The sequence below is a fragment of the Mus caroli genome, unplaced genomic scaffold, assembly GCF_978045245.1.
Source record: "Mus caroli unplaced genomic scaffold, Mus_caroli_1 scaffold_5, whole genome shotgun sequence".
Lineage (NCBI taxonomy): Eukaryota > Metazoa > Chordata > Mammalia > Rodentia > Muridae > Mus > Mus caroli.
Window position 1 is genome coordinate 25,608,643 of NW_028227260.1, and position 13,324 is coordinate 25,621,966.

The 13,324-nt window shown below is 41.1% G+C and overlaps 1 protein-coding gene across 1 annotated transcript in view; it reads left to right on the top strand.

Annotated features, from left to right (window-relative positions):
* Positions 1 to 13,324, top strand: part of Trpc5 (transient receptor potential cation channel subfamily C member 5) — a 357,009-nt gene that overhangs the window by 190,972 nt on the left and 152,713 nt on the right. The window contains exon 2 of the mRNA XM_021152996.3: positions 5,212 to 5,610. Within this exon, the coding sequence (XP_021008655.1) occupies positions 5,233 to 5,610 (378 nt within the window). The 5' untranslated portion in view covers positions 5,212 to 5,232. The remainder of the gene's footprint in view (positions 1 to 5,211; positions 5,611 to 13,324) is intronic.

Sequence of the window (13,324 nt, forward strand, 5' to 3'; positions counted from 1 at the left end):
TTTGGTCTTCTCATTGTGTCCTGGATTTCCTGGATGTTTTGAGTTAGGATCTTTTTTATTTTGCATTTTCTTTGATTGTTGTGCCCATGTTCTCTATGGAATCTTCTTCATCTGAGATTCTCTCTTCCATCTCTTCCATTCTGTTGCTGATGCTCGCATCTATGGTTCCTGATTTCTTTCCTAGGATTTCTATCTCCAGAGTTGTCTCACTTTGGGTTTTCTTTATTGTTTCTACTTCTCTTTTTAGGTCTTGGATGGTTGTCTTCAATTCCATCACCTGTTTGGTTGTGTTTTCCTGTAATTCTTTAAGGGATTTTGTGTTTCCTCTTTAAGGTCTTCTACCTGTTTAGCAGATTTTTCCTGTATTTCTTCAATTGAGTTATTAATGCCCTTCTTAAAGTCGTCTACCAGCATCATAAGATATGATTTTAAATCCGAATCTTGCTTTTCGGGTGTGTTGGGGTATCCAGGACTGGGCAAGGTGGGAATTCTGTGTTCTGATGATGGTGAGTGGTCTTGGTTTCTGTTAGATTCTTACGTTTGCCTTTTGCCATCTGGTAATCTCTGGAGTTAGTTGTTATAGTTGTCTCTGGCTAGAGCTTGTTTCTCCTGTGATTCTGTTAGCCTCTGAGAGCAGTTCAGGGAGTACAGCTCTCTCCTGAGTCTCAGTGGTCAGAGTACTCTCTGTAGGCAAGCTCTCCCCCTTGCTGGGAAGGTGCACAGAAGTCTGGAGTTCAGACCTGCCTCCTGGCTGAAAATGAAGACCTGAAACAGGGCCTGTCCCAGAAGATGTGTTGTCTCTGCAGTTTGTGCACTCACCTGAACAGACTGGTCTCTGAGGGCCCCGGTACACCAGATGGCCCCCTCACCTGCTCAGGCAGACAGAGCCCTCCCAAATCTGTAGTCTTATGTTAAAAAAAAGTCTTCCCTCAGAAGCCCCTAGGTCTTGCAAACTTTATATGCCCCAGTACAGGGGAACCCCAGGGTCAAGAAGTGGGAGTGAGTAGGTAGGGGAGCAGGGTGGGGGGGAGGGTATAGGGAACATTTAGGATAGCATTTGAAATGTAAATAAAGAAAATATCTAATAAAAAGTGTTTAAAACTTAAAAAAGTCTTCCCTCTAAAGGGCAGAATGGCCCTCACATTTGTATATTTAACTGGCCCTCTGAAGATTACCTCAATAGTTGCTCCCTGAAACCTTTTCTGAGGCCTCCAGTCCTTGTTGAGTCCTTTCTGAGATCACAAAGTATCAAATTAGTGCCACCCACTTAATATTTGATTCTGCTATCACCCAATTGGTTTTGCTTCTTAAATGTTCAGAACTACTACCTGCCATGTTCTAGAATTGTGTGAGTGCTGGGACTACAGAGATCTATGTTCTGCTACCCTAGTCAAATGAAGACAAAAGAATATTCAGTCAGTGTTACTTACTAAAGAAATGTGATCAAAGTACCAGCAGAGAACAGGAAGACTGGCTGAACTCCTGAGGGCATTTGGTAAATATTTTGCACCTAACAGAAGTTGTGGTTTAGGAGATATTGAAAAATGAGGAGAAGTTGTTTAAGCAGAGAGGATAGGGTGATGTCCAGATACAAAGAACTTGTCAGAAAAGGACAAGTCGGAACATAGCTCAATGTGGCTAGAACTCAAGATGGGATGAAAAGATGTAAGGGAATATTGGGGGTGGTTGTCTCCTTTACTCATTGAATATGGATCTAGTGTTCAAGTTGTGTCAGTCAATGAACAGTGCTGGGCTATTCATTGGGAAACAGGAAACAGGAACTGGGACAATTCTTGTACTTGAGCTTTAAGGCTATTTGGAAGGAGCAATTAGCCAATAAGACAAATAAGTATTAAGTAGAAATTTTGGTAAGCATCAAAGAGGAAGAAGACAGGACCATAAAGAGAAGAATATGAAGGGACTAATTTGGGCAGCTCTGAGGGTGATATTTATGTAAGAACTAAAAAAAATGGAAAGAGATGGGTAAAGGTCAAAGGTCTTGGAGTCAGAAAATCTTGGCAACACAGAAGAATTGAAGGAAGTATCAGGGAGTTAAAGATTTGTGGCTAGGATGAGTTTAAGCTAAGGTCAAGAAAGTGAACAGGAGCCAAGAGCTTGCAAGCCTCCTAAAGATTCCATTAAAAGAATAGCAGGAGGGACTGGAGAGATAGTTCAGCAAGTAAGTGCTTGCCAGACAAGCATGTGTTTAGATCCCCTGGTACCCTGATTAAAAGAAAAAAAAAAGCTGAGCATGAGAGTCCACATGTATAACCTGAGCACTGGGAAGCAAATACAAGAGGATCCCTAGAATTTGCTGGAGGGAAACTCTAGTCAAAAGATAAAGGAGGACAGCCACAGAGCGAGATATCTACCATTAATCTTGGGCTATGATACACACACACACACACACACACACACACCAATCATGGAATATAAGCAGAATGGAATCAGGACGTTGTGCTTTATAGGATGACATAGATGCACACTAGAAGTCAGGCGGAAAGAATGGAGTCAGGTTTATTAGTAAGTCCAACATGTGGCAGTGTGGAGGCCATCTTCTCCCCTCCCCTGCCCCCACACCATCACTACAGCGGTTTCCAGAATGTTGGATGCACTGGAATTGCTCAGTGCATTTCCGTTAAGTAAGTTATTATAGCAAAAGCCCAAGAGCTCTTGAGTCTCTCTTCAGAGGCTCACGCTCTTCTTCCCTCCCACTTCCTGTTGACAACATCGAGGCAGAGAGGCAGTCTAAAGTTAGTATTATCAAGGTTATATGCTGTTCAGTGGCAAGTGCTTTCTCTAAGTGCCAACTTCCTTTAGACTCTGTCAAGTTCTTTCAAAGTGGCTGCTCTAATGTGCTTCCTGTTGCTGTGATAAACACTATGACTAACAAGAACTTGGGAAAGAAGAGGTTTTACACTCCCTCACCGCTGTCTATCAGTCAGGGCAGGAACTCGAGCAGATGCAGAAGCCAGACGATGGAAGGAGGTGCTTATTGGCTTGCTCCCCAGAGTATGCTCAGCTACCTTTTTGTTCTTGGTTTTGTTTTGTTTTGTTTTGTTTTGTTTTGTTTTGTTTTGTTTTGTTTTGTTTTGTTTTGTTGTTTTTCAAGACAGGATTTCTCTGTGTAGCCCTGGCTACAGAGAACTCACTCAGAACTCTGAACTCACTCTGTAGACCAGATTGGCCTCAAACTCAGAGATCTGCCTGCCTCTGCTTCACGAGTGCTGGGATTAAAGGCATGCGCCACCACTGCCCTGATGTAGCTACTTTACTTATGAAGCCTGGCCCAACTCTCTAGAGACAGCATCATTCGCACTGAACTGTGCTTTCATCCATCAACTAGTAATCAAGCCAATCTGATGGGATGCGATTCCTTGCTTAAGGTGCTCTCCCTCTCCAGGTAACTTGAGTATGTATCCAATTAACAAAAAGTAACCAGCACAGTAGTGAAAGGCATCAGAGTTTCTCTAGGGAATCAAACAGCACCCTGTTCTCCTGATTGCTGGACAAAGAAAGAAATGCATCATTTGGGCAAAAGGCAGCCAACAGTTATCTTCAAATGCTAACTGCCCCAAAGATCACAAGCACATGAATTGCAAATGCTACTTGATATAATATATGGTTCTTGCCCTGTCAAAGTAGAGATGTAATTACCTGAAAAACTGAGGTAAATGTGGACGTTCCATACCTTCTCTTACATCCAAGAGATGAGACACAGAGCTCTTTATCACACTTCCATTCCCTGCTAGTAGTAAAATGAAAAGTATTAAAATGAGGCCATCTTAACTCTAGAGAGGCCTGGAGAACTCAGGGACAGAAGAGAACAGCTGATCACTCTGCTAGTAGATCTAAGTCTCATTTTCTCCCGTGAAGAGGATCATCACCCCCATCTCACAGGGACAGTACAAGGTGTCAGTGAGGAATGTAAGTGAATTTGATCTGTAAATTGTAGAGGAAGTGCTCTACCCTGTGATGCCTTCTGTATGGTTATAGGCAAGTGTTCTTTTATTTTCTTGGTCATCCTGAGAAAATTTAAAAACAGTACAGGTGTTCAGTAAAAAAACTATGTTGTTTACACTCTACAGTCAGTTCTGTTAAGTGTGATGTGACCTTCGATTTGGCACCAATGAAACGGACCATTTGTTCCTCAGAATTAAATCAAATTGATTCTCCAGTCTCTTAGCTTCAGAGTTTGGAATCGTGGCAGAAAGAAACCAGGGGTAAGTTTAGGAAGGGAGGCTAGCCTTATCATTTGCAGATAGCTTTGGCCTGTTCAGTCAATACTTCTTCAATGAGCATCATCAAGGAACAGGGCTGGACTTAACACTAAACCACATATATTTTTTCCCCTTTTTTTCTTTTTTTTTTTATACATAGTCTCATAAATCCTAGGCCAGCTGTGAACCCACTTTATGACCAAGGATGACCTTGAACTTCTGGTTCTCTTTCCTCTGCCTTCTGAGAGCTGAGATTATGGCTGTGCACTACCAGCTCTATTGCATGTGGAGCTAGGGAATCAAACATGGGCTCTGGGGTGAGCGGAGAAGCATTCTACTCATGGAGCTGTATTCTCAACTCTTAAAACAGTACTTCGGTCTGGAATGTGTGTCTGGGACAATGAGAAATGAAATCTTGAAAATTAGATTACAAAAAGATGCACAGACCCAGCGATCAAAAGAAACTGGCCCTATGTCAGGATGAAGGTAGTGCCACTGACCAAAAGTAGTACCACAAATATTTTCAGCAGTGAAAGGAAAAGGACAATCTAATGTGTACTTTATCTTAGGGGTGGTGATCCTGTGTAACTCCTTTAACTATCAGAGTAGCTTTTCAGGGTAGGAATTATTCTCTAGCACAAGACTTGGTAAGCAGTGTCTAGACAATAACTGCTAATGATATTAATATGGATAACCTTAGGAACTAATGCGGTAGAGGCTTAGACTAACTTGTCCAAGATCACAGAGATGGTAAGTGTTAGTTTGAGCCCAAATCTATCTGATCAAAGTCTGGGATTTTGCTACTCTCTTCCTTGGCAACAGGGTCACATTGATGTCATTTAAACACTTTTGGGATTTTGAAATGCCACTAAAAAAGGATTAATAAGTGGTCATTTGAATGCTTCGTGTAACTAAAACTTCTCTCTCTCTCTCTCTCTCTCTCTCTCTCTCTCTCTCTCTCTCTCTCTCACTCGCTCCAACCCCCACTTAGTTTTCTAAATTGTTATGAACCATGGCCCAGCTGTACTACAAGAAGGTCAATTACTCACCATACAGAGATCGCATCCCCCTCCAAATCGTGAGGGCTGAGACTGAGTTGTCTGCTGAGGAGAAAGCCTTCCTTAGTGCCGTGGAGAAGGGGGACTATGCCACAGTGAAGCAGGCACTGCAGGAGGCCGAGATCTACTACAATGTCAACATCAACTGCATGGATCCTTTGGGCAGGAGCGCCCTGCTCATTGCCATTGAGAATGAGAACTTGGAGATCATGGAGCTACTGCTGAACCACAGTGTGTATGTGGGCGATGCATTACTCTACGCCATCCGCAAGGAGGTGGTAGGAGCTGTGGAACTTCTGCTTAGCTACAGGAAGCCCAGCGGAGAGAAGCAGGTAAGAGAACTCCCTAGGGCTAGAAATAGCTAGAAATCAGAGTGTCAGAGTCCAAAGGACAAAGGTTTGGCAGTCTGAAACGGAGAGGCCCTATCTTAGAAACTGTAATCAGTTGTCTCCTGAGCTATCCCAGGAGCTGCCCTGTGTGGCCCCTGCTGTTTTATTTCTTTGCTTTGTCTCTTTTTCCTTAGTTACTCATACATATTCAATACTTAGCAGTGCAAAGTCACATTCATGTCTAGAATATGTAAACTCTTTCCACTTTCTTTACCACCCCCGCTACATCTTCATTTTCTTTCTTTACTCAAACATTACATTCTAGAAAAGAGACCAAGCACAGACCCGTGCTTTCTCTTGAGAGGCTTTTCTTCCACAGACAAGAAGACTTTAAATTTGAGTGCCACGGTAGAGACACAAATAAAAGCCTTGCATATACCATGTACTAGAAAAATAAGATGCCTTAACAGGTCCTCGAGGGGATTCTAACACAGGCTCTACTTTGAGAGTCACTGTCCTCCACGACCAGGAACATTTTCTCATTAGTCTCCCTGCACCAATTCTTTTTGTGCCTCTGAAGCCTTCCTGAAAAGTCAGGTTAGCTTCTTCTTTCTACATTAGGATAATGATCTAATTACTCATGTCCCTGCTTTTAATGCCACAATGTTGACTTTACCACTGGTGTTATGAGAAAATGCTTGAAGTGATGTACTTTATAAAGCAAAGAGCTTTGTTTTGCTCATCATTTTTGGAGGCTGGATGTCCAAGATAATGTGGCTTATCTGATAAACCTCTGATGGGGGCCTCCTAGCTTCTGTTATACCCATGGTGAAGAAAATAGAATGGGAACTGGTCAAATATGGAAGGAGATTAATTAGCAACAATGCAAACATTCAACCTCAAGTCTTATGAGACAAAGACAAAGCTGGAGTTCAGGGAGACCCATCCTTCTTCATACTGATTCATATAGGACATAAGCAATGAAAATGAGCTGATGGCTCAAAAAGTCCTGGAATTGACAGAATGGAGAGCAGAGTCGACTAGAACTAGCAGATCAACAAACCTTGGAATAACAGACCAAGTTCCCTTCCCCATCAGCATTTTCCTTACCTCCAAAAAATTAAAGATCCCATCACTCTTGCTCCTTGCTCTACAAAACTACGTGGACACCATACTTGATAAATACTTATTTAATGGATGGGTAATATGTAACCATTACTGAGCTAAGCATCTTAACATGACTTACTTCATTTAATCATTGAGGCATTAATATGCTAGACATTATTATTTAGGAGGAGGAGGAGTAGTAGTAGTAGTAGTAGTGTATTCCCTGTTTGCCAGTATGAAAAAAGGAGTATTAAATCAATTGTAAAGGTCACACTAAATATCAGAGCTAGAATTCAAGCTCCTAAGCTTCTTTTTAGCTACTAGGTCCTGATCACACAATTGAATGAGGCTATTACAAAGAATTTGGCAACCAAAGCTGCCGAGATGGCATATTAGGAGCATGTATTGATCTTGCAATGTGGACCTGAGTTCAATTTCCAGCACCCAAAGTTAGGTGTATTATAACCACCTCTGACTCAGTTCCAGGATAGTCTGTGCCTTTTTTTTAAATCTCCACAGGTCCCTGTATTCATATGAACATACTCATAGATGCATAAACACACAAACACATATAATTAATTAATACAACTAATCTTTTTAAAATTAGCAACAGTAAAAGACGTTTGAATGTACAACAATCAAAAAATTGATTTAAAGTCAAACGTGCAAAGAACCTCAGGTGTTTGTGGCAGTGCTCGCTCATGATCTAACTATCATGCAACCTCATTGCAGCCTTGGTTCTGAACAAATAGTATGGTCCCTTTACATTGCACATGCTCTGACTCTACACAATGTCAGTGACACTTCTCAGCTCAGATTTGAGACTAATGACTGATAGATTAATGACAGTGCCTTTATTTTACATACCAATAATTATGGGATTACAGAAGCATAATGGTGCAACTATGGAAAACAAAGACTCTTCATATTTTTGCTATAATACCTCAGCATGTTCAATTAGCATACCTTTGGATTGGATTGCATTAGAATGTATGATTTTTAAAAGCTGTTCACTGAGTTGTTTTCTATTAAAAAAATAAATTGGTGAGTTTTAGCTTAAGCTTAGCACAGAATGTCCAACAATTTCTTAAATAGCCCTAAACATACTTCTGCTATTTCATAGTATGTGGTTATATATAGCAGCATTCTCAGCACTGATGATTCTAAAACTAAAATCTTGTTCACTCTGAAAAAGGATCCTGCAGTATCGCATATCAAAAAAAATCAAAAGAAGTATCAAATATGTAGCCAAGATTTAATTCTTTGTATAAATATAAACAAGTACATTCATACCATTAGTATGCAACTTTGATTTCATCTTTAATGAGGTAGATCTAGCAATTGTTTTAGGCTAAATTTAATCATGATTTAGTGTTAGCAAATGTTTAATATTTTTAAACCTCTCTTATATACTTATATACCTGGGTTAGATTAAAATTTCTTTGGTGAAAGGGGGTTCTGAGTGGAAAACATTTTTAAACGCCATACACTAGGCCACACTGCTTCCCTGGAAATCATAGAATCCTAACACAGGAATGGTGAGATGGATCAAATGAATAGAAAATAGATGTGCTACCTAGTGACAGGCCTAAGAAATGTAGCATAGAATGTGAGTTTGTTTCCTACTCCATCCATCTTAGCAAACAAATCAAAAGTCATTTGTTCTGTGTCACATTCTCAGCATTAAGCACCATCCTCTAAGTTCCTATACCACACTGGATCAGTCTTCTTCCCTTTATTTGAAACTAATCTCATGGCACCTTGCACTAGTGGATGGCCTCACTTGTAGGAGTTCCTAGTCCCTTTAATATATAGTATAAGCCTAATGCCCAGTTATTTCCATGCACATCCTCTGTGTACTGAATCAGTGTCCACAAGAGAAGGGATGGTATATAAATATTTGCCAAAGATATGAAGGAGTAAAATATATTTTCCCAAAAAATAACAAGACATTTTTCCCTGGACAAGACTTTTGGGGACTGTGTAATCAATCACATTTACCCTCATCACTAGTTGGAGGAAGAAGAAAACACAACACAGTTTCCTAGCTGGGTAGTCAATATTGAGCAAGTCCATGTTTGATGGATCCCATCTTACTCATCTTTCTCTGTACTCTAGCAGATGCTGGGGATCTGCTCGTCAGGAAGGAAGACACCATGTTACACTTCCACTAAAGAGCAGGTTAATGTGACCTCACCTTGGCAGAAGTAGAACTTAGCTCATAGAAACAAACTATTCTTGGTACAAAATCAGGCAAATGCAACCTTGATAAGGATATTTGTACCAGCTTGGATTTTGCTAAGACCTATTGTCAGACACTATCATTATAATCCCTTTATTGTCAGTACTCCACTATCATACAACAATGTGTGTTAAATAGCACAGAGTCATCAGCTCCATCTCTGTCCTTTTGGTAGCTTTAGACTCTCTTCCCCAAGCACAACTATGAATTTCCACTAAATAGTGTCTTCCATTGCTGTGACAGTCACTATGATAAATCATATGTCAGTAACTATAACACCAGACTGTCCCAATGAAAGAGTCCTGTATTTCTTTGAAATCAAAACCAGATTTGTTTGCTCAGGAACAATCGGGAATGTGAACAAACACAAGCCCTCTAAAGGGCCTTGAGTTCAGCTGAGCAGACAATTTGCAGGAAGGCACACCTTCTGCACACAATCTGAAGAGCAAATCTTTTTCACAGAGCTACCACCACCTGGTCTTCATCACTCTAGAAAATGAGGCACAACTGACCTCCATCAATCTTGGGAAGATAAATCAGGGTCATCTTCAGCATTTGTAGGCAAGAACTTAAGGTCCAGGCTGGCAGCTGTGCCTCATTTACCCCATTCTCATTATGCTCCTCCTCCTACTCATCCATATTAAAACTACTTTACAATAATGATCAAGACCCAGCATAAATGGCCATTATTGGCTTCAAGAGTCAGCATTCACATAGAGACCTGAATTTTCAGCAGGAACCAAATTTTAGAATAAGAATAGTAATATATTATCAGGTAGACTATTCCACACCCAAAAGGCAGAGAAGGAGGAGGAGGAGGAGGAGGAAGGGGAGGGGGAAGGGAGGGGAGGAGGAGGGGAGGGGGAGGGGAGGGGGAGGAGGAGGAGAAACAAGACAGAGAGAGAGAGAGAGAGAGAGATCCTCTTGTTGCTCCAGATTCTGTTCCTTTGACCAACTTTCTACCCACTGCAGACTATTTTTTTAGGAGTAAAATTTGGCAACTTGAAGGCTTTGTAATATTGATTGACTGATTGATTGATTGATTACATATAAACACTCTTAGAATTTATCAAAGAATTCAAAACTTGGGAACAAGAGAATACCTGATGCCAGACTACTTCTTGCCTGTTCTACTTACTACCTTCTGGCCATTGGCTTTAGGTATCTGTAAATGAGCCTCATTCAGTAGGGAAGGCACATTCAGCTATAATTCAGAGAAGAGACTCGCATTTAGGTGAATGTGCTAAACCAACTCTGAACCATTTGTGGTACATATAGGGGATGTGTCCTGAGGCTCAGTGCATGACTATAGGATCAAAATCTTGGGGCTAAGGCCTGAACCAACACCAGTTTCTTTCTAGGTAAGAGGTCCTTATGCCTCTGTATTTGCTTTCTGTGTTCCTCTTTACAAATTACCATAAACTGAGTGGCTTAAGGCAAAATAAATAAATGTATTATTTCACAGAGTAGGAGGCAATAAGGAATGAAAGTAATAGTAAGACTGATTCCTTTTGGAGAGGTGTCTGATAAGATTTGTAAGTTAGCTACAATCCCTCATGCTTCTTACATTTATATCACTTCGGTCTCTACCTCTATAGATGCAAAGTGTTCTTTCTTTGGCTTTCTTTCCTCTGTTTCCATCCAAATTACTTGCTTCCTTAAATGGATAATCCCATTTTTCTGTAATTGCATCTACAAAGACTCTTTTCCCAAATAAAGATCATACTCAAGGTTAGTACAACTTGAACATATCATTTGGGGTACAAAATTCATGCTGTGTGAGACATGCTATTCCAAGTCAGTGGCTTCCAAATGTTTCTAGCAGTAGAGCCATTCATAAAATCCCACTGAGAATCAACCTAAAGAGAGCTTCCGTAGTCTAACTGCAGGTTGGACCCAGAACATATAGATTCTCTCTCACTATTGCTTTTCCTTGACCTTTGAGGAGTTAGCACAACTTGAATGCCACAGGTGTAGAGGACAGAAGGTAGAGTCTAACTCCCTGTTCCCAGCACTAGCCAGCTCCGTTCCATCATCTCTAAAATACCACTAACAGTGCCTAACTTCTGCCTAACCCAGAGGTCTGGTTTAAGGAAAACTTAAGATTAAAATATGTGAACGACTTTGGGAGATCACTCAATGTTAGACTGATGTCAGTCCTGATCATTTTCTGATTTGCTCCTTCAGTTTTCTTGAGCTCGTCATAGTGTGTGAAGAGACCAGATGGTCCGTGGCCCTGGTCACAAGGCACCCCAGGTCCAGTATGTGGGAGGGTTGGAGAGTGAGCTGGCCCAATTCACAGATCACCTCCCTCCTGTCTGGCTGGCCTAGTTGTCAACAGTCTGCCTTTTGCTACTGAAGAAGCTCCATAACCTCAAAGCCATTCTTCCTTTGACAGAAGGGTTTAAAGACTTGAACAATGTGTAAGTAGAGCTTCTGGTCATTGTATCAACAGCCTACCCAAGTAAGTTGGTCACTTGCGTCACTGCAGGCATCCAGAAAGTGGCTAAGCCAACCTTTTCCCTGTGGCCCACCCCTCTGGGCTCTGCCATAATTATTCATTTGTCTGTGGCAGATGGCTCCAAATTAAAATTGTTCTCACAGATGAGCTACAGAGATTAAATCTCAACAACACTGATAAGTGTTTGTGTTGAGGTTATAGAAAATCAACAATAGGACACTGTTTGGTATGGGTTTGTTTTTTGTTTGTTTGTTTGTTTTTTGGTTTTTTTTTTTCTTTTTCTATCTGGCTCTTAGTCTCAGGGTAAGATTGTACAGTATGGAAGAGAGACACTGCATAAAGGTTACTGAAACACACAGACAGGAATTAAAGGGACTAGTCTATTTATTCAACTCAGTGAGAGTGAGGAGAACAAAGAGCTTGTAAAAATTCCCCTGCTATTTACAGGTACTCTATACTTTGGAGTCAGCCACTTATTAGTTGTGTTTACTTAGACCAGCCACTTAATCTCTCTAGACCTCAGTGTTTTCATCTGTGTCTAGAGACAATGAGGGAATCTAGTTTGTAGACTTATAGTAAGAGTGGAAGGAACTATAGATACATTGATGTGGAATGGTCCCTGGCCTGTACTAAGCACTCACTAGACCAATAGAACTGTTCTTCCTCTGATGTCATCTGCTGGTTAATGGCATCTATTTTCTCAAATGAAGCTGGGAGATAACTCAATTAGTAAAGTATCTCCTGTGCAAGCATAAGGACCTGAGTTCAGATCTCCAATACTCATGGAAAAGCTGGACTTAGGGACATACATCTGTAAACCCAGCACTGGGTGGAGGCAAAGAGACAGGTGAATCCCCAAAGTTGACTGTCAAGCCTTCCTCATCAAACCCTCATCAAATCAATGAACTGCTGGTCCAATGAGATACCCTGTCTCAAAAATTAGGGGAATACCCACCAAGTAACATACCTAAAGTCAACCTCTTGATTTCTATACATATGCACCTATGTGAACAAGTTGTATACACTACTCACACATGGAGAAGGGGCACACATGCTTGCAAATTAAATACTCATTGTACATAATGGTTAAAAATTCAATTTGAGCTCCAGTACAGGGGAACGCCAGGGCCAAGAAGTGGGAGTGAGTGAGTAGGGGAAGAGGGTGGGGGGAGGGTATAGGGGACTTTTGGGATAGCATTTGAAATGTAAATGAAGAAAATATCTAATTTAAAAATTGAAAAAATAAAACCGATAGTAAAACACCAACATAAAAAAGAATTCAATTTGAGGAGCTGGTAAGATAGTTCAGCAGTTGAGAGCACTTACAGCTCTTACAGGGGACCTGAATTTGGTTCCCACCATCCACATCAGGTAACTTATAGCTGCCTACCACCCTAGCTTCTGTGGCCACTCTCTTCTGGTCTCTATAGGTAGTCTACACATGTGCACAACCCCCCAACACACACACACACACACACACACACACACACACACACAAATTGCTCACACTCACATGTACACTTAAATAAAAATAAAGTCTTTTGGCCTAGTCGGCCATCATTGGGAAGAGAGGCCCCTTGGTCTTGCAAACTTTATATGCCCCAGTACAGGAGAATGGCAGGGCCAAGAAGTGGGAGTAGGTGGGTAGGAGAGCAGGGCAGAGTGGGGGGGTGGAGGGTATAAGGAACTTTTCGGTATAGCATTTGAAATGTAAATAAAAAAAATCTAATAAAAAAGAGAAAAAAAGAAAAGAAAATCTTTAAAGAATAAGAATCCAAATTGGTGGCTGATTATGGGATGGATGCCCAGGTGGGTTAGTCGCTGGATAGTCCATCCTTTCGTCTTACCTCCAAACTTAGTCCCTGTAACTCCTTTCATGGGTATTTTGTTCCCTATTCTAAGGAGGA